Source organism: Lonchura striata, chromosome 16 (genome assembly GCF_046129695.1).
Source record: "Lonchura striata isolate bLonStr1 chromosome 16, bLonStr1.mat, whole genome shotgun sequence".
Classification (NCBI taxonomy): Eukaryota; Metazoa; Chordata; class Aves; order Passeriformes; family Estrildidae; genus Lonchura; species Lonchura striata.
The window spans coordinates 10,916,853-10,937,252 of record NC_134618.1 but is presented as its reverse complement, the minus strand read 5'-3'; the positions used below and the strand labels follow the sequence as shown (position 1 = coordinate 10,937,252).

Below are 20,400 nucleotides of genomic sequence, written 5' to 3'. Positions count from 1 at the left end.
GGAGCACTGGCAACAGCAACAGGCACAGCATGGCCTTAAAGTCGACCTCTTCTCCAAGAAGCACTTTCCACCTACACCAGCCTGAAAGGCTCTTCTGTTAACCATCATCTCATGCTACCAAATGGAGAAAAGCTGCAAAGTCATGTTCGAAATTGTGCCAGCAGAGCCAATACAGGTCAAAAAGCAAGAGCTTTGCTTCTTTGTAGTTAGAAAAGGAGCTCCACAGCATCTGTAGCACAGAGGTCAGAATTTGACACCGGGGAGCATGTGAATGAATTCCAAATGCTTCCTTTTCACATCCATTTCCTTCCAGCACAAGCATGACCACCAAGTTCCAGGTGCAATCAGCAGAGTGGGCCCATGGCTCTATCCAGGCTCTACTCTCACCATCCTCCCCATGTGCACCCCTGCACACATCCCTTTCCAAACTTTAGTCACCATTCTCCAAGTGCAAAGCTCCTTCCACTTCAACACACTAAAGTGGCCAACAGCTGTCTCTAGTGAAGTGTGTGCTGGTGTTTAAATTTAAAAAATTTATTGTCTTGAAAATGACTCTTAAAGCAAAATGTCCATCTCCTTTATATAGGAAAAGAATTCCCTAAGGCCAAGGGGAAAATTGAATCCCATCAACTTTACAAGTCTGTAAAAACAAAGGCATCTTACAGTGCCAGGAGACTGAACTACCTGAGGTTTCTGCAACCCTAAATTTGAAGCTCATTTAAGACTCTGTTAGGTAAACTAAATGTATTAAAAAGGAAAACAAGCAGGAAAAAGAACAACTTTTACAAATATGTAGTTCAAATATAATCAATCCTTCAATATTCTATTATCATTGATTAACAAGTAACAAAAACACTCTGAAACTTCATGACAGAGTAAGACGTTCTTTACTCTCAGCAGAGATTATTCTTTCCTTGTTATGTTCTTCCATGAATGAGAAAAGTGCGCTGAAGTCATCCTTATTTTTCTGCTTTGCATGTAATGCTTTCTTCTTTTTCAGAACACACCTGCATGTGAGTTAGACACTGACATGCCAGTCCCTCAGAGCACCACTGATGACACTGTTAGTGACACTGAGTGAAAAAGCAAAATGCTACAACGAATCTGATTTAAAAAAAAAAAGAAAAGAAAAAAGAAAAAACCAGGAGTAAGGAGGAAGAAAATAAAAGAATGAGCAACTGAAGAAGAGGGGACTGGAAAGCAATCAGATACGTACCTCCTAATGCAGAATAAGCAGAGACAGCCAGTCACAGAACAGAAAGGTGATAGGTCATAGGCCATAAGGAAAACAAGAAGGCACATTTAAACCACTCATTAAAAAATCATAGCTAAAACCAAACCAAGAGAAACTCACAAATAATATGGAAAAATAAAGACATACAAAAATAACTATTTGAAGAGAAATCCTTTTTTTGTACACAGAAAACTGTGTTGAAACATCACACACAGTTTTCTGAAATGACCTTATGGCGACTCAGTTGTTATTTATCAGTCACAGCATGTGGTAAATACCATGTGGTGTTTTCTTTTTGTCGACGAGTTTTTATTTCTCAGATCTCAGAAATAAAACTCCGAAGTTTGAAACAAGATTGCTAATTTGGGTATGCAAAATAAGAAGCAACAGCCTTCAGACGTAAAGGAGCTACTTATTTTGGTTCATATGTTTTTAAATACAAAGTTAAACCTGTTACCTTCACAAGAAAGCAGGAAGACACGGAGCAGCAAACATGCTAACAATGAACAAACATACAGCAGCAGAACTGCCCTTGTGACTAACCTAATTTCAGCAGCCAACCTTCTCTATCTGGATTAAAAAATGTATGCGTTAGATCATTTCCATCATCCTCTGGAATTTTAAATGGCTCATTCTTAATACTTTCATATAAATTCTAGAAAAACAAAAGAGGAAAAAGACCTCATTAATAAAAGTCTTAACAGAAAATGCAACCAGACTATCTCACTGCTTCTCAGACTATTAGTATAAAAAGCACAGGAAATATTGTCCATAAAATTCTGGACCACCCCCGTCTATCTTTGTTTACTACTCTGATCAAGTTTGATTTTAAACTACTTCATCTATAAGCAAGCCTCTCTTCAGCACAAATTTCTTAAGCACTCCTAGCAATGACATTTCTATTTTAGCTCCAGCATTTGGATTTTGAAGGTTTCAAGATCAGTTTCTTTTAGTTTAAGTTTTGCCAAATGAATCTGGGTTTTCATAAAATGGTGTAGCCCATAACACTGTCTTACAGCAGTTATTTATACTGATTTCTCAAGGAGGGAGCTCCCTAAGACGTGGGAAAAATGAGAGGAAATAAAGAAAAAAATAATTTTTATTATTTTTTCTGATAGAAATGCTACTTTTTTCAGTAGCAGCCAATTCCACAAGAATTTTGCCATAAGCAAACTACTGAGAGATAAAGAGAGCTTTTTCTCTGAAACAGCCTGTTTTTAACAAAAGGTTGGATATAGGCAGAACTAGCTCAAAGTAGCTGTGAATAACAAAAAACGCTTCTTTCAGCTACTCAAAAGGTTACACATGCTAGAAAATGTTCTTTTGCCTTCCCTTGACAAATTTGCCTGAGAACTGTTGCACATTTTTAAGTCTGCTATTAAAAACACAAAGCCAGGCTTTGTCCTACCCAGCCCAACTTACCCTTAGCAATTCCTCTGGAAGGTCTCCACCTTCATTAATTCCACGATTCATGGAGATAAACCTCTCCACTGTGGGTTTATCTCGCACATTGTGGTTGTGCAGGCTGGTATTCAACATAATGATGGCAAATGAAAGCACGTAACATGTATCTGAAATCAGATTTGAAAAACTGTTTTATCTTCCCATGTGCTGTATGTACAAAACTGTAAAATTAGTACAGATCTCATCTTGACTGATTAAGAAAGAGAAACAGTCAAAAAATCCTGAACACTGTACATAAAAGTATAAAATCCTTAAGCTGTTGAAGTAAGCCCGAGACAACAGAAATGTTACAATTCAAATAAAAAATAAGTATAAGAAAAACTGTATTCCAAAAAATTTTTAACTCTTATGAAATCATTGCTATCACCCTAAATTAACATTTCACTTGAAACGCTTTAAGTGTTGGGCAAAATGTTCTCTGCACAGATTTTGCCTAAATCATAGTGGTGGATGCTATAATAAACCTGGTCCATCAGCCTCCTCCTACTCAAAGTACTTCCAAAGCTCTCTCCAAAGAGAAGGAATGGTCTCTTCAAAATAATATTCAGACTTCATTTAAAAAGACTGAAAATGACACTGACTCAATTCCTTGCCATACAGGAGGTAGCTATCACTGCTGGGTAATATCAGAAGATGACAAAGGAAATCTTATCATGCCTCTTGACATGGAGTAAATTCTCCCAGAATTCAAGTACAAGATACTGTGTAAGAAAAAGCAGGATGAAAACCTGCTACAGAGAGGGAAAATGTGCCTACATCTTCAGCAGTTTAACAGTAGCTGTTTTTCTCTCTAGCTGTTACAGACCTGCTTTACACCAACCTTTTCCCATCCTATCTGTTCCTTAAATTAAGTGATCATGAGCGATCTATTTGTGTTATAGCCAAACAGAACAGCAATGCCAGGGCATACTGTGCAGTTCTGTGATGTTTTATAAATGAAAATGCATTCTGACCATAAGCTTGCACCTCCTGGATCAATCAGTCACATTTTCTCATTTCTTAGGTATTTCTCATTTCACACATTATTTTATCCCTAACTTCCTACTGGCCATTATCTCCTTGCAACAGATGTAGAACATACACACACACACACACATATATAAATCAAAATTATATTTGGATCACATAAGTAGTTAAGAACTTCTGTGTTTTCCTGTGACTGACCTGTAGACTGGAAGACTCCTGGGTTACAAAGGCAATAGCGTGAAGCAAAAGCTTCCATCATACGGTCAATTTTTTGAGCCTCTCCTGGGAGTCTGAAGCTCCACAGAAACTGCCTACAAAAAGAAAGATCAGTTGTTAGACTCGTTCCAGTATTTATATATTAAATATTTATTACAAATAATCTGAAACAAATGGAAAAAGAAAAAAAAAAGTTCAGCATTGTCGATATAGAACGTCCTAGAAATATGTTCTCAATCTCTCAACACACAAGTCAGGAGCTATTATAAAGCAACATGCACAGATGGCTAGCCCAGTAACTCAGCCAGCAACACTGCATGCTATCAGGCAAGATAATATGGCAGTTCATATTCTGAGGCTCTCTCTTTTTTCCAGACTAGTAAACAATTTTCTGTATGCATCCCATTTTTGCCATGAGAATGCTATGGGGGGGAAAAATGAGTTCAATCCTCCCTGGGTTTCCTGGCTACAAAAAGCAATGAACAGTCAGCTAGACTTTATTCACAATGTAAAAAGACACATAATACAAAATATTTCTGGTGTAAGGAGAGAGAAACAAGGAATACAGAAAGACTTAACATACTTAAATTCATACAAAACCTTCAAAAAATGGTAACAACAACAAGAAAACCCCACTGCTTAGAGAGGTGCTGTCTATCTACTGTAAGCTCACCCTACAAGAATCAGACCTAGGCCTTAAAAAGAACAACTTATGTCATCGTTTCAGTAATTTTGTAATATATGCAGCAGATTTTGCTGCTGCTTAGCAGCATAAACTGAAATACAGAATTTACTTTTGTAACTTATTATTTCTACATATTGGTACACTGGAATGCATACAGGACAGAAGTCTTCACAAATTTATTTTGGCACACTGTGGCACTAAAACGTTCCAATGAATTTCATCATTTATTCTTTTATCTCTTAGCAAAAGAATTATCTGAATTAAACAAGGATCTAAACCAGCAAAGTTACATGCTCTGCCATGCAAAACAGGTTCTCACTATTCCCTGTACATTGGATGCCAGTATAACAACGATTTATTCCTGTCTTCATTGTTTTTCATTTTAGGACATTATATTCAAGTGTCACAGGCCATCTTTAGCTTGTCAGCTCTATATACTGTCTTTTACTCACCTCATGTAAGGTTCCAACCCAGATCACGAATTTTGTAAGCTACCAAAATACAAACATTTAATAGTAGCAGCTGCTAAAGAAGAATAAAGTCAAACCTAACATCAAACTGGGTAAAAGAGACAGGAATACGAAGCTTCCCAGACAAGCTTCAGCAGCCACAAAAAGGCTTCTTTGGCCCAAGCCTCAGGCAGCTCAAGTTATCATCACCACATCACTCAACCATAGCAAAGCTGTTCTGACTCCACATCACAAGGCACTGCACCAGAAACAAAGATCACACGGACATTTCCATTTATCTGGTGTCAGGAGGGAGTCACTTGCGGCACAAAACCAGGCAGAACTGTCTAAGTCAACCTAATTTGATCAATCTGTTACAGATTTTCACCAAGATGAGAAGGGATCTCACAAGGTCACTGTATGCAAGCATCCCAGATAAATCAAGGAACTGTTCATGTAGCAAGGGAAGAAAATAAACTAAGATATCACACTTTCTTGCACATGACAAGTGGAAAAGTGAGGCAAGCAGAAGGAAATCACTTATTTCAAAGTTTACCTCTCTGTGACTGAACCTAATCAGTGAGGATGGGCAGTGGATTTTTCCCCCTCCCTGCCCAGAAGGACAAGTTGAGGTGGAATAAAAGGAGGAAGAAAATTACTTATTTAAGTAAAAAGTTTATTTATTTTTTAACCTATCTCTGTGCTAAGATACAAAACAGGTCTTCCAATGTCCACATATGGCAGGCATACCGAGGATTAACAGCTGTTTTACTTGTTGGTATTTCCTGAAATGACCAGGAGTTTTCACCCCCAAGGGCAGCACACACACAGGCTGTCAGAAGAGTTAAACAGAGCTGTCCCTGCTCACTTGCACAGTAATTTGTAGAGGTTGTGCTGAGCTGTAGAGCAGCTTTCTGACAAATAAATCAACACAGTGACTCATATAAACATTCAATTTGATAGAGGAAGCTCAGGTCAAAAAACAGAATTTACTCACCTTAAGGCTTGTACAAGATTGAGATCAGCGAACTCATGGAGTTCAACAAAAGCCTGAAGAACTTTAATATTAAATTCATCTCTATGAAAAACAAAAATGGAAATAGACAATTACAATTCTGACCTTTAAAGATTTGTTAGTTATCTCAATTTGCTTCTGAAAATAAATAAGGAAATAAACACTCATACTGATCAAATAAAGCCATCAGAAATAACCTACACGTTTATTTGAAAGTTATTTTCCTATTTAACACTAGTACTTTGCCCATTTTTGCTGGTAGGTTAGCAAAAGCCATTTGAACTTTTTTAGAACTGCTTATTTAAATGACCTAAAAATAGCCTTGCTTTCTTTGCTTCACATTTATTATTACTGTACCTGACTTGACATAGGAGAATACCTGAGAAATTTAATCAGTAAAAAGCCTTTTGCAGAAATTGTCATGAATTCTCAAAACAATGGTTACTGTAAGACTAATTTCTTTAGCCATACAACATACAATTAACTAACTTTTTTCCACTCTAAGAACAGAAAATATTAAAGCAGTATCTTAATGTATATACAAAGATAAGAAACAAAAATGCTTCTATTGATTGTATCCAAGAAAAAGAACAGCTTTTGAAAAGAGCTGCTTAGCATATACTGTAGCTTTACTCCATTCCAAGAATTGGTACAATAAAGTTAACTAAAATCAGAAGAGGTTTTGAATGGGCTTCCCCTCACCCATCTCTTACATTGGTATGCAAATTATGAGCCAAATGATGCTTTGTTTGATACAAGGGTGTTTAAATTCAAAATTAACATTTAAACATTAATGAACACAAAACTATGTGGATGGACAGAACTTGGCGCACACCGTCACGGAGTTCCTGTGCCAGAAGAATAAAGGTTTATAATCCTCAGGGTGTGCTTTAAAAACCTCACCAAGACAGAATGCTGTGTATCTGCCTCCGCCCAAAAATAGAAAGGTGTGCACCCACCAGGAATTATCTGTTGCTTTGCTGACTAACTGCATAGTCAGACTAACCTGCAACACTCAGGAGTAAATACCCTAAAACCAACTCTTCATTCTTTAAGAATGTTCCTACATTGTTTACAGAAATACACACCAGTTCTGTCAGCAAATCCAAGCAATTCTCATCGAATTTAGCAATGCACAATTCAACTGGGCAACTGCTTTTCAATGAAGTGGCATGAGTGTGCAATAAAAGACAGCAATCCAGAGGGGAAGTTTTTACTTTAAGCAAATTATCTATTTTGTTTATGGGCATGCAGTATTTGTGCTGGGTACACCTCCAAAGACACAAGACAAATAATAAAATGCTCCAGGAAGCCACTTAAAAAAACATAAGTGAAGATAGAAAGAAATCATAAGTCTTTTTTTAGGATGTAATTAATCCTTTATTTATTATAATTTTAAGTGTTACCTTATTCCATTTCACCATTCTTTTTTCAGCTTGTTGAGTGCTGTAGGACTATAAAAGTCAGTAATATAGATTCTATCTCTTTATGGCAGAATGTTATATAAATATTTCAGTCTGCTGACTAACCTGGTCTTGTCTTCAGCTATATTTAGCTCAAATACAGAAGTAATTTATGATGGGCCCCTGAGAGGGGATGGCAAAGCAGGAGAGAATGTCCTCAGACATAATTCTGTTGTACAAAAAGTGTTGACGTGTCTACATATTCTGCATAAAGACTTCATAACAAAGATCTGTTTTCAAAACGCTCATATTACAGTAAAAACTTTGAGTGAACCTATGAAAGCCAAGGGGAAACTGCTGAGCAAAAACCACACTGTTGCTGCTGGAACCAGACTGAAGAGTGTCTCAAAAGGGAGCTGCCACAACCCATCACCATAGGGGCACATCCTAAATGAGCCACCTTTGAGAGCTCCCTAGGTGGCACTGGAACATGTGCCAGCACATACATACACACACTCCAACCCACTGCACTGCTGCCTCTCTCAGCTGCCTTTTTAAAATCAATTCCTGGGTGACACAGCAATGGAAGTCATTTGCATTCTGGCTGTGTTTTGCAACAGTGTGCATAAATATGCACACTGCATGTTTATTGTACCAGGACTGATAAGGACAGGGTGCAGCTGCCCTTGGAGACACCTGCTTAGCAATGGGACGTGTGTGTGCAGGGAAGTGACAACACCAAAACCTGCTTGGAACTACTGTCCCAGGAAATACCTGTTTTAATAAGTAATTTCTTTACCATCCAATTATTACTGACTGTAAATCATTCCTCCTCTGGATACAGTACTAAGAGCTAACAGTAGTGTTGCAAAACAACTCTCAGACATTCCAAAAGCTCCTGGTATTGAATTCTGCACTAGAGACAAAAGTTTTGGCTTACTCAAAATACTAAATTATAGTTAATTAAATATAATTTCATAATGTACCCATTTAAAACTAACAACCTAACAGAAGAAAACCTATCCCAATACTGTAGCAGTTTTACATCCCCACTGTAGCTTTTATGGATCTCAGAGTATTTGAGCAGCTCTCTCCTGCAGCCCGTGAAGGGGAACTACCCAAAACCTGTGAAAAGGCTTTGTAAGCTCAAGAGTAAAGTTCCAATATTTTTACTTTACCTTTCACCGAGGTAATCTCCAATTACCGTTTTATTTAATCCTTCTCCTTTATAAAGGAACTGCGCAATGTCTTCTGCAGTGTTGTGCAGGAGGTCATTTTCTATCAGAAACTGAATTCCCTACGAAGAGCAAGTCCAGAGGAAAAGGAATGTTATGTCGTCTTCTACAAGCATTTAAGTAAATATCACTAGCAACATTCGGTATTAATATACCAACACAGACATACACTGTTATATTACCTACAGATTTTTACTTATTTTAATAAAATGGTAAGCAAGTTAGATGAGCCAATACTTAGTACTGGTTTTAAGATGAAAATGAAAACACATTTTTAAGGCTAGAAGTACTAGGTGGCAGTTTGAATCCCTCAACCCTCAATATTTGACTTGAAAGATCAAATATTAATTGAGTAATGACTGCACACTGCTCTTCGGAGCTAATGTGTGAGCTGGCCTGTTCCCAACATTGCATCAATGTCTGCAGAGCCGTAATCTGCAAAATCATATAATGAAGAGGTACATAGAAACTATTTAATTACCACCATGACACAAAATCAAGCATCTGGTATCATCTACAAACTGCAACCCAATACATCAAGCCACTACTTGCAGTAGAAAGTCACAGCTGAAGATATTGAAACCAGTTTAAAAGAGTTTATGCTGACATTTGGATTATCAGTGAATTCTGGTTGTGCTGGAACTAAACTATTCACAAAGGACTGGAGCTACACTACTCACAAAGGGCTGCTCAGTCAGCTGCTACCAAAGGCAGGTGGAGAGTCTTACCCCGTCCCTCAGAGGGTACTTGATCAAGCCCCAGGACTCCTACTCCTCCAAAAATTACTGCCCTACAACTGGCACACGCTAGGGAAGCCCAGAGACTGCTCTGGAAAGTGGCAAAGAAAGGAGACTATGAGTTATACAGAGATTATGGCAAGGATGGGAAGGATATTGTTCTGACACTGAGCAGGTCATGCAGAGATAACCATCCCCTGTACAGCCCACAGACCCCAACACAGATGCTGCTACTCCTACTGATTTCTTCAAACCCTAACATCACGCTGGTGAAAAGTAAAAATGGACACTTTAAGTAGCCTTAATGTCTTGGATTCCAAGTATGTACAAAAGAGGTTAATAAATGATTACTAATATCCTCAACTAGACTATTTCATAATTTCAAGAATACTAGTTTTTAAATTTCTGCAATTTATTTCATTACAAGTGAAAAAATCCTATTTTTTTAATAGCATAGATGGTCCTCTCCTAACATTCAAAAAAACATTATTATCCTTCTGTTTGATTAATTCTAGTTTTTAATAATGACATGGCTACCTGCTTGACAAAAAAAGGTCAGTTTTCTGACCTAATTTAACAGCGAAAGTAAACTGTGATGTTATAAAGCTTGAAGCTTTTTTTAGAAAGTCTCGAATTCTCTCAGAACAATGTCATCTTCATCTGAAAAACTTCAATGCCAGGCTGGTACTCTGACAACTTAATATTTTGTTAAGTCATTTCACAACAGACATGATTTCTTTGCAAAGAATATATCCATTATATCTTGAACAACAAATTGCTGAGCTTTCCTCAAAATGATTCCTTCAAAGCTTATTTATACAATATTTGACTACAACACATAGTGCTTTTTCCCATCCCAAGTTGTACAAAAAGCTCTCGTCTCTGAAAATCAAAAGAGAATTTTTCCTCTGATATCAGAAATAGCAGATTCCCTTGGCTCAACACCTGGACCACATTATTCATGTTTAGTATAAACAGACTGATCTGAATGGGTTTTTTGAAGTTGTGCAAGTTACCGATAATGGACATTATTTGAAGTATGGAAAACAAATTTCTGTGCAAAGAAGCAGACACTTTACCATATTGCAAAAATCAATTTAATTTTCCTTTTCCTGGATTTTTTTCTTTTTTTTATTTTTTCCTAAGATGTTAAAGAACCAGAACAGGAAAAGTAATTTGTCTGGGACAACAACTTCAGCGTCTGGAAAAAATGCCAAAATAGGCCAAGCAAACCCCCAGTACCTCCCACACTATCTTTTGTCTTGATGCAAATTTTCTTTCTGTAGACTGACAGGAGACAGATGACAGCTGTACTAGTTTAACTTACCCACACAAGATTCATTGCTACAGACATTTTCAATATTCACTACAAATATTGCATGGATTTATTTTTTTTATTTTACATCACTGCAATGAAATCTGCTTTGAATTTCATCACTTTTACAATAACTCAATTATAAATTCTGCAGTTATTTAAACCCTGCCTTTGTCAGAGAGAATTCATTTCCTGGGCCCAACACAGGCAGTACCAACTTCAGCACGGTGAATTTCCAGCAAAACTTTGTCTCTGCACAGGGATTCCTGAAGTGTTTTACAAACTTTACCATGCCAGCCGTTCTCACAGGAGCTCACCAAACCCCAACTCCCAGGTACAACATCCTGGAAGTGCATAAACCACACCTATTTTCAGAGGGGGCAAGGGAGAATTGCTCTACACACACACATAAGTGTGGAGTGGTCTTTAAATAGAAGTGATAGAAGAAAACTACCTCCTGCTCATATGAAAACATGAGACCTGGTTACCTGGGTTTAAAGGAGGAAACTTGGTCGGTTCAACCCAAGTATTATTATCCCAGTTCTTTGGCATTCCTAAATCCAAAGACCACCTTCCCTCCTGTTGCTGAATGAAAAACATCCTTTTCCCAATGAACCCCAGGTAGCTTTTCCAGCACCAGAAGAATGAATACATACTTGAGCTGTCTGTAACTTAAAGTAGCAGCTGCAAGCAACATCATGACCCAGCTTTAGAGCAGACAGCTACTGCAGCCACCACTGATCACAGACATTATTAAGAAATTACTACTCTGAGTCTGTTCACCACATTTAAATTATGTTACAGTAGCAATGTGGCCACAGCATCTATTTATAGAAATAATTTCATCCAGCAAGGACCATAAGAAAAATTGTTAATGCTGGAATGAAAGCATCTGACACCATCCTGTGACTTTGCCACAAACTTCTAGGACTTGAAAGAGCTGAAAGACCACAGGAAACTAACAGGATATTTGGGTGCATTCTGCCCTCAACAGAACAGAAGTTAAGCAGTCACCAAAATGGAAAATAAAAATAAAAGACATGGCCAGCATTTTAGAAAGGGTTCTTGTACTTGAGAATTTCTGTCAAATTGGAAACAGTCTGAAGAACAGAAGCCATACTGCACTTGGAACATTTCAGAAAAGCCACCAAAATGCAACTGAATTCAATACAATTGGGAAAAAAACATGTCAAGAACGCAGAAAAGAAAATGCTAAATGATTTCCAAGAAGACCTTAAAGAATATGCTTCACAAATTCAAAATGGAATCTCAATTACAAACAATAGAGGACGACAAAACAAAGCAAGGAAGATGAAATATGAAAAGCAAAGGCTAAAGGTCAAATATGTCAAAAAAGCTCTTTTAAACATTGCAGGGGAAATCTGTAGGAGAATGTGCAAGTCCCCAAATTTTCCAGAAAATTAACAACTATTTAAGAAACAGAGAGGCACTCCAGAAAGAACTATTACTTCTGGGGTACATGCAGAGCAGATTCCTTGAAACTGGTAACCAAGCTTGTACAAGTCAGAGAGGTACACATCTATATGTATATATGTATGTACAAAAATACAGATGTTCACACATGCCTTTTTCAGAAACAGGCTTTAGATATCCAAATATAAAAGTCTGCATGAAAACAAACAATATGGCAAAGGTATTTCGAAAGATAAAATAGGAGAGCATTAAAGAAAAAGAAGTATGGCCTCACTAACTACCACACATGAAAAAAAAAATTAATTATATTTGACATATCAACATAGATCACCTCTATCAGGTACAAAACAAGCCAGGTCAATCAATACCTGGCACATTTGGTTGTTGATAAGTAACCTGCATTATCAAGGGTTTGTTTAAATGAAAGAAGCACACAGCTGGCACCTGACCTGATGGCTGCTTCCAATTTAACCCTCTGCTCAGTTTGTTACAGGACATGCAAGTAAGGCCTATGAACTTACATTATATTTCTTTAAAAAAAACATAGAAGTATTTTTCATAGATCATACCACAAGCAGAAACTTGATTTCTGACAAGTGAAAAAAAATCTCTACCTTCTTAGGGTCCATGTTGAACTTCTTCCTTCCCATGGCTATTTGCTTATTTCTTTGTGTAGTTTTGCTACATATAGAGACAAAGAAACAACAAGCACTTACCAGTCACTCTTACAAAAAGATTTCTAGATGACCTTATAATTTGTTTTAGCTACTTGGTATTTTCTGCTACAAAATCAAGACATTTACTTTTTATAATGGAGAAAATTATGATACTATTTTCAACTCCTTTAAGCAATTGCAGCTTCAGAGACTCATATCCTTATCAACTGGACAATAAAATATTACACTCTATCCAACATATTCTCTATCCAAACAAATGACATGCCTGCATGGGATAAAGTCAAGCTTTATAACAGACTAAATAAAGGTCATCCATCTGTTGTTTAGAATGGGAAAGGTATTTTTACTCGCTGTTCCTGGAAGACCTGTTCCAAGGTCTTACTGAATCATGCCCATATGTTGGCATTACTTACCTTTCTTCTACACTAGTCAGATTATCAATTTCAGTCATAACCTCAGCAATTTCAAATTTTAATCTCTGTAAAAGAAGGAAGGACAATACATTAACCTACATTAGAGCATCTTTTGAAATCAACTATCATATAATTTGATCAATTAGATTTTGTTTTCTAATATTTGTTATTCACCTGAAGAAAAGTGAACCAACTTAGGGCTTCCTAAGTATTTAAAGGTTTTATCACAACTGAATGACTTGAACATCTGAACCTGCATTCTCAGTGTGTGCTTGTTCCAGAGCACCAAGACCAAGCTGCATTTATCAATTAATAAGATTTCTTTGCCCCCATTTCTTACTCACTCCTATCCTGGATGCAAATCTGCTGTTTAATGAGTTTTTGATTACACAAATAAAATGTGGACATCTGCACATATTGCATTACATAAATTCAGAAGTTAAGCTTTTTAAAAGCACGCATATGATGCATAAATCCTGTTCACTATTAGAAGTATTTTGTTTAAGTAATTTATATGCTTTTAAAACCATTACCTGAAATTTATATTTAGATCTGTAACTTAATCTACTGAAGGAGTCTTCTAAGGATCTTTACAGTAAATCAATTACCTCAATATCATCAATCAGTTCTTTTTTCCTGCGACGAATATTTAAAAGCTCTTCTCTTTCTTCCATGGAGAGGTCATCAGGCACTGGAATGGATCAAAACATACAATTTTTCAGCATTTGCATTTTAGCATTTGTTACCGCATCATCACACATAAAACTTAATAAGCTGATTAGGAAAAATAAGCTTATATGAAACATCACGACATTTCTTCTACATCGTTTTCAGGAAAAAAAACCCAAAACAAATCAAAACCAACAACATAAATTAAATCTAAATCTAATATATTTGTAATCTGCTTTATTAAAATCTAAGTAAGGTAATTGAATGACTGACTATGGACAGAATCTATATTTCAAAAGAAATACAGACAATTAAAGGAATCTTGTTATCATATGATGTGGCAAGATTTGGTTCTACAGCTTTATTGCCAAATTCACTTTGGATAGAATTCTATTACATCAATAACATACCAAAATTCTTCATGTAAATTAATTATGATTCAGAAGATATTACTATCTTCCAGGGAAAAAAAGCCAAAGAACAGCTGATCCTATACGCAAGAAGTGTGACCTGGTGCTGACTTCAGACATCCTCTAATGGTTGCTTTGAAGAGGGAAATGCAGGCAGGTAGAACCCAACACACACCCTAACACCAAATACCTCCCAGGAGTAGAATCACACAAACATGGGTTTTGCATAACATCTTTTAAGTGAGGCTGTAGTATTTAAGTCAAGTTTAGGTTTCTCCTTGGCCATGCTAAATGAAATACATGACCCTGCTGATAAAAATCAGTTGCTACTGAGGAGGCAAATGTGTGTCTGTCACTCATCCTACCCTCACCCTGTCTGTGTCTGTCTGACAACCAGCAAAGACCAAAAATCATTAGCATAAAACTGCTGCTTTTCCTGAACAATCAGATGTTCCCCAGCAGGAAATTTCTTTGGACAGAGATTACTTCTGCTCATTTGTACAGCACTAGGATCCAGCTACAAATATTCACTTCCTGTGCAACAATCCTGCACTAACAGTTCTAATGCTACCCGTTTTCTTGGAAATAGCTCCTGAATTACAGAACAGCTTTTCCTTCCAGCTCAGTAAAATGGAACAACAAAAGTAATTAATAAGGTGTGTAAGAGCAGCACACAACAAATGTAGTCATTTGGGATGGTCAAGGACACTTTTATGATCTATACACACATAACAGACCATAGCAACAGGATTACAAAGAAAAGTTCCGTTTGAGAGGAGAGTTTTAAACACACATTTGGAAAAGAGCTTCTGTTCAAATCCCAATAATGAAATATATTGATTATTTCAACATCCACTGGTTAAGCTCCTTTCCTCTTGGATCCAAATCATAACAAAATCCAAATGGCGACAGACCATGTTAGACAAGAAGTAATTATGGCAAATGATTTCATTTAACTACTCCAGACACAAACATGATTAAATTACTTTCAGTTTAGGAAATGACAGTCTTCAGTTGAACAAATACCAGACTTCAATATGTTTACCTGCTTATTCTCCTCATCAGAAAGCCACACACTCCTAAAAATCTCTTGCATGCGAATAGTGGTAGACTTCTTTTCACATCAAACTTTACAAATACATGTCCCTCCATCACATCTTTGCCTTAGATGTTTACTCCAAGATCCTAAACCACAGAGAATTAATGACTATACACACACTATGTACATGAATACACCACAAATATTCCAAGTAACTAACAAAAAAAAAAATTAATACTGCTACCCAATGTTGATTATAAAAAAGGAAAACCATATATAATCACTCTCTTAGTTAGGAAGCACACTCTGATATCCTTAAAGCATTTCTGCAGTACTGTAGATGAAATTACACTGCAGCTTTACAGTAGCAGTACTAGTAAGAGATGCTAAATTTTTAACTCTTTGCTGTAGCAAGACATTTTGGTAACTCTCACCTTCACTGGCAACTAGAAATACTAATCAAACCTCAAACAGAAAATCATCTTGAAGCAATAAATATTTAGAATTCATAGGTGGCATTTCTTTTTCTTCAAGGTGAGTTATAAAACCTCTGGATTAGCCACTACCACAAGCCTTTCCCAAATCTGCACACCAGTGAGTAGTATTGCAGTTTCTTCTCCCTTACTCTACCATGCAGTGAAGGCTCCTTGGGACAGGTTTGGCATATCTGGAAAGACTGAAATTGCTTTTTTTGGAATCAACACGAATTGTAACAGTTTTCTATGCTCAAGAAACCCACAAAAAAAAAAAGAGAAATCAAACACCTCAGTGTTTTCCTATAGCACCCAATGCTGTCTGCTGTATTCTCCTTTCCTCTGATCACAGCCACAGTAGAGACAAGCCTCACAGTATAATTAATGATGCTGTTAGACAGAAAGGAAAAAAACTAAATGAAGTCAGACTATGTTTTGCATTAGGGAATAACATCAAGTATTTATCTGCCACATACAAGACAAGCAGTCTGCTAGAAAAGAAGATTCTGCATTTGGAGAACACTTATATAAAACTGGACATTATTGCAACATCTTTAAATAATGGTATGTAAATATCAGAGCCAAAATATTTCAGTATCTTTTGACAAGAGTAGAAGAGCCAGGATGTAGCTGAGTGGGAGTTACAGTACAGCTCAATTTCTAGAAACTCTAGGTATAGACAGTATTTTTCTTTCCCTCATACTACCAGCACAGAGATTGACTCACCAGGGTCACTCCCAAGTGCCCTGCCCGTATTCACATGAATTGGCCTCTGTGTGATACTGAAGATGTTTGCCTCATTATCATCCTTCTTCTGGTTGTCTATGACTGCCTCCCTGCTCCAGAGCTGCTCTTTATGCTGTAGAAAATGTATCAGTGGGAAACTCAATGCATCAAAAAAAAGTTTCTGAAGAGACTTCATTACAGCCTGGAAGGTGTCTGCTCCAGGAGGCTGTGGGACTTCATGGCTACTGTACCTGCTGTTTCAACTCTGTCTTAAACTAACTTAAATTAAACTTAAATTAACAGTATTCCTGTACTTCAATTAAAGCTTTTGAAATATTAACATAGGAGGGTAACACACAACGGTGGATTAAAACATCTTCACAGTCCTAAGCAAACATTGCAGGTACATGGTAAGAAATTATCTACTCTGGCAAGACCCTTCCCACGGCCACCCTTTTGCCTCCAGCAAACATGTCTTTTCAACCCTGTGTTCACATAATCCTCCACAAAAAATAACTAATGGAGCACGTATTATATATTTGTTCTGTAAAACACATTTTCTAGCTGTCCTCTCCGAGTCACTTCTGTGAGTTTTATTTCTTTCACCAATCTAAGCACAAAGTAGACAGGATGGGAGGAGTTAGCATGAACATTTAAATACTAAAAAAGAACAAAAGCATTTCAGTACCGTGAACAAGCTACAGCTGCAGCATTCTTTCACTCTATCTTCTAATCTTTAAATAAAGACAATGTTCTAATGTAAGTAATTTCTTGAAATCTTTTCGCTTACATGGAAAGCATTTCCTTTTTCTAGAACTTCAGACCTTCAGGTACTGCTAAATAGAAAGTCAAAACATTATATTTTATTCATGATGAACACATTGTTGAAAACACAAATTATATTCTTGGCCAAACAAAAAGAAAGAAACACACAACATCGTATACATTGCAATACTATTCCTACTACCAACAGGAAAAAAAAACAGAAAAATATTTAATATATTCTAACTTGGCCCAAAGAATTCCTGCAACTAAATTATATATACTTAAATGAACATCCTGCAATGCAACATTTAATGGAACACTCTGTTTACTACACTGCACTAGGGAAAACAAACAAACTGCACCTCACCACAAAAATAAGTGTATTGTGCATCGGTTGTGATGCCACTTGGTTAAGAAATTCTCTACTATGGAGAACCCAAGTACAATATCCAAAGAAGAGCATTATCTCTCAATATGAAGCATTTTTGAGATAGCAAGTACCAAAAAACGCAAAACTTTTAGAGATTGAGAAAGAACTGCAACAGATCAGCTTGCAAAGAAAGTTCCCACAGGTTAATGAAAACTAGGAGCAAATTCCATAATAGGAAACAGAAATCTAGTAATTTCCAAGACCATAATCATAATACTGTCCTCTTTCTCAGTAGTAAAATTCACATCTTTTCCAGCTCTCCAGCAATAAGAAGCAAAACTCCTGTGTTTAAATTCACTCATTAGCCTTTTAATTGCCAGTCACCAGCCAAAGTCCAAAGCAATCTCACTTGACCCCTTCAACTGACTTCAGAGTTCAGTCTTTCAAGAGGACACAGAAAAATATCCACAACCAGCAGAAAGCAAACATCTAACAATATCTAACACAGACAAAACACTAATGCCATACACCAATTCTGTAACCCCACTTACAAAGCAATACAACACGCTGACTCTCACTGCTCAGCTAACTTCTTGGTTTTATAAACATTTTCCTTCTTCTGTGTCAGTCCCAAATAAGTGGTCTTCAGTATTTGCATTCCAAGCAAAAAAACAATTAGATGGAATTTAATTTTGCTGCAGTTGAAACATCTTGCAAGTGTAAAGATATTTATACAATGCAAGGCTTTAAACTAAACAAACCTTTCCTCACTCATACACAAAATGAGCAGACATGTTTCTTCTGGCCTTTAAAATAATATACATTCATCTCTGAGAACAAATCTGATTGTCTCAGAACATTTGCCTCAACGGATATTCTCAGGCTATTCTCTCTTCCTTTCCCCCTACATGTTCCCTTTTTTTAAAAACTTGATTACAGGAACATTTTCCAGCTTTCAGACAAGATGTATAAACAATGCTCCAACCACTTCTGGCTATTAAAAATTCCATAGAAGTTTTCGTAGGAGGACATCCTTCTGAATAGATTCACTTCATAGGCAGAAACAAACTGTAGCTACACTAAATTCCATCAGTAAAACCAGCTGGATTTGGCTGCTTCCTTAACTACCTTACTAAGTGAATCTGCTTTTTAGTCACCGCAGAGCATGTTCCAGCATAGGAGCAATGACACTCCCATTAATGGGGAAAATAATCCTGTACACAATATCCTTTTACATACAAAAAAATCACCAGTTGGTGGTATGAGGAATCTAGGACAGAATCCATGGCTTGCAGAGTTATTTTGAGTTTTCAATCACAAGGGACTCTGTGGCCAGAAATCACATTAGTGGCCAAACCCAGAAGAGAACCTCCAACGCACATCCATCATTCTCATTGTTCAGCTGCTGGAAATCACACCATTACAAGATGTTCCTGAAAACAGTTTTTTCTTTAGGATAAGGACATACTTTGCAGGAAAGTTACAGTAAAGATATTATAATTTTGTGCTTCTAATAACAGGAAGGGGGAACCCTATAAATATTAATACCACATAAAAATACATTTTCAGGAATTTAGAGGAAATAGTTTCCCTCTGACTTGCTACACCTTTGAGATTATTTTCTTTTACTTCTGCTGCACAGGAGATTTATTATATCAGTGGTACTCATTTGTGTAGGTTTTTTTTAAAACAGATAAAAGCATAACAATATTGGAAATATGAAATACATTTTTTGTTCTATACAGAGAAGGTCCAGCAGGGTGATAGTACCATCAAGACTGAAACCATCTCTTGTAAAAAACAAACAGTATTTCTTATATTCCTAAGAATTACTTCAAATAAGGCAAGATTATGTTTTTGTTCTGGCCAGAAATACCCCTACATAATTTGTTAATGTGTTAGCCTCTCTAGTCAAGCAGAAAGTAGGCAGCTGCGAAATTGTGCAAAATCAGGGTCCAGATAACACCGATTTGGAGGGAAGGAAAATTTTACCTGCCTCCCAAAAACCATCTTACTTCAGATATCACAACTGATATGCCTTGCCATGGTACCTGCAAATGTTTCTGTCTGTGGAGTACAGAAGGCAGAGGAGCCAGCAGCAAAAGCAGATGTGTCTTTACAAATGTGAGCAGAGATCAGAGCACCAACAGCTGTGCAGGGGAGCAGGGAGGGAAAGGCTTCCCAGAGCTCTCGCATGAGCTGCTAATCCTGCCTGGGAGCGATGAGCTGCCCTTCTTAACGGCACCAAAGCACAAAGAGGGGCTTTACAGCAACCTCCAATCTTCAGATATACCCACAGAAACTGGAGAGGCACCTCCTTTGCTTTTGAGCTCCTAATTAGGCCTCTGACACAGATACTGGCCATTAGAAAGCAGGGTGTGTTTAAGTTAATGAGTATTTTTTTTTTTCTGTCCATGCTCTTTATTTTCATGAGCAGGCAGTACTGAAGGTCATGATTATATTATACTGACCTCCTTTAATTCTACAGTGTGTCTTATTTCAATGTTTTATGTATTTCCATTAGGAAGCCAAATGTTTTGCAGTAACTAAACAAAACAAAAGAACGACTTTCAATCACATAAAGGAGCATCACTTGGGGAAATCAAAGAAAAAACACAAGGGGACAAGGTCTGAGCAAGATTTCACAGGTAATGAGGTAGCTCCTCAACGTTCCTGCACTGCTTTGCCATTCGATGCCTGGGACC

The 20,400-nt window shown here is 37.0% G+C and overlaps 1 protein-coding gene across 3 annotated transcripts in view; it reads right to left on the bottom strand.

Moving 5' to 3' along the window:
• The window catches only part of CYTH3 (cytohesin 3), a 48,832-nt gene that overhangs the window by 9,968 nt on the left and 18,464 nt on the right, over nucleotides 1-20,400 (bottom strand). For 2 of the 3 annotated variants that reach the window (XM_031506165.2, XM_021539757.3), the window contains exons 2-9: nucleotides 13,852-13,934; nucleotides 13,244-13,308; nucleotides 12,768-12,834; nucleotides 8,611-8,729; nucleotides 6,012-6,092; nucleotides 3,863-3,975; nucleotides 2,657-2,805; nucleotides 1,777-1,889 (exon numbers count right to left, since the gene is read on the bottom strand). In XM_031506165.2, coding sequence (XP_031362025.1) covers nucleotides 1,777-1,889; nucleotides 2,657-2,805; nucleotides 3,863-3,975; nucleotides 6,012-6,092; nucleotides 8,611-8,729; nucleotides 12,768-12,834; nucleotides 13,244-13,308; nucleotides 13,852-13,934 — 790 coding nt within the window. The remainder of the gene's footprint in view (nucleotides 1-1,776; nucleotides 1,890-2,656; nucleotides 2,806-3,862; nucleotides 3,976-6,011; nucleotides 6,093-8,610; nucleotides 8,730-12,767; nucleotides 12,835-13,243; nucleotides 13,309-13,851; nucleotides 13,935-20,400) is intronic. The other variant, XM_031506166.2, reaches the window with a different exon arrangement.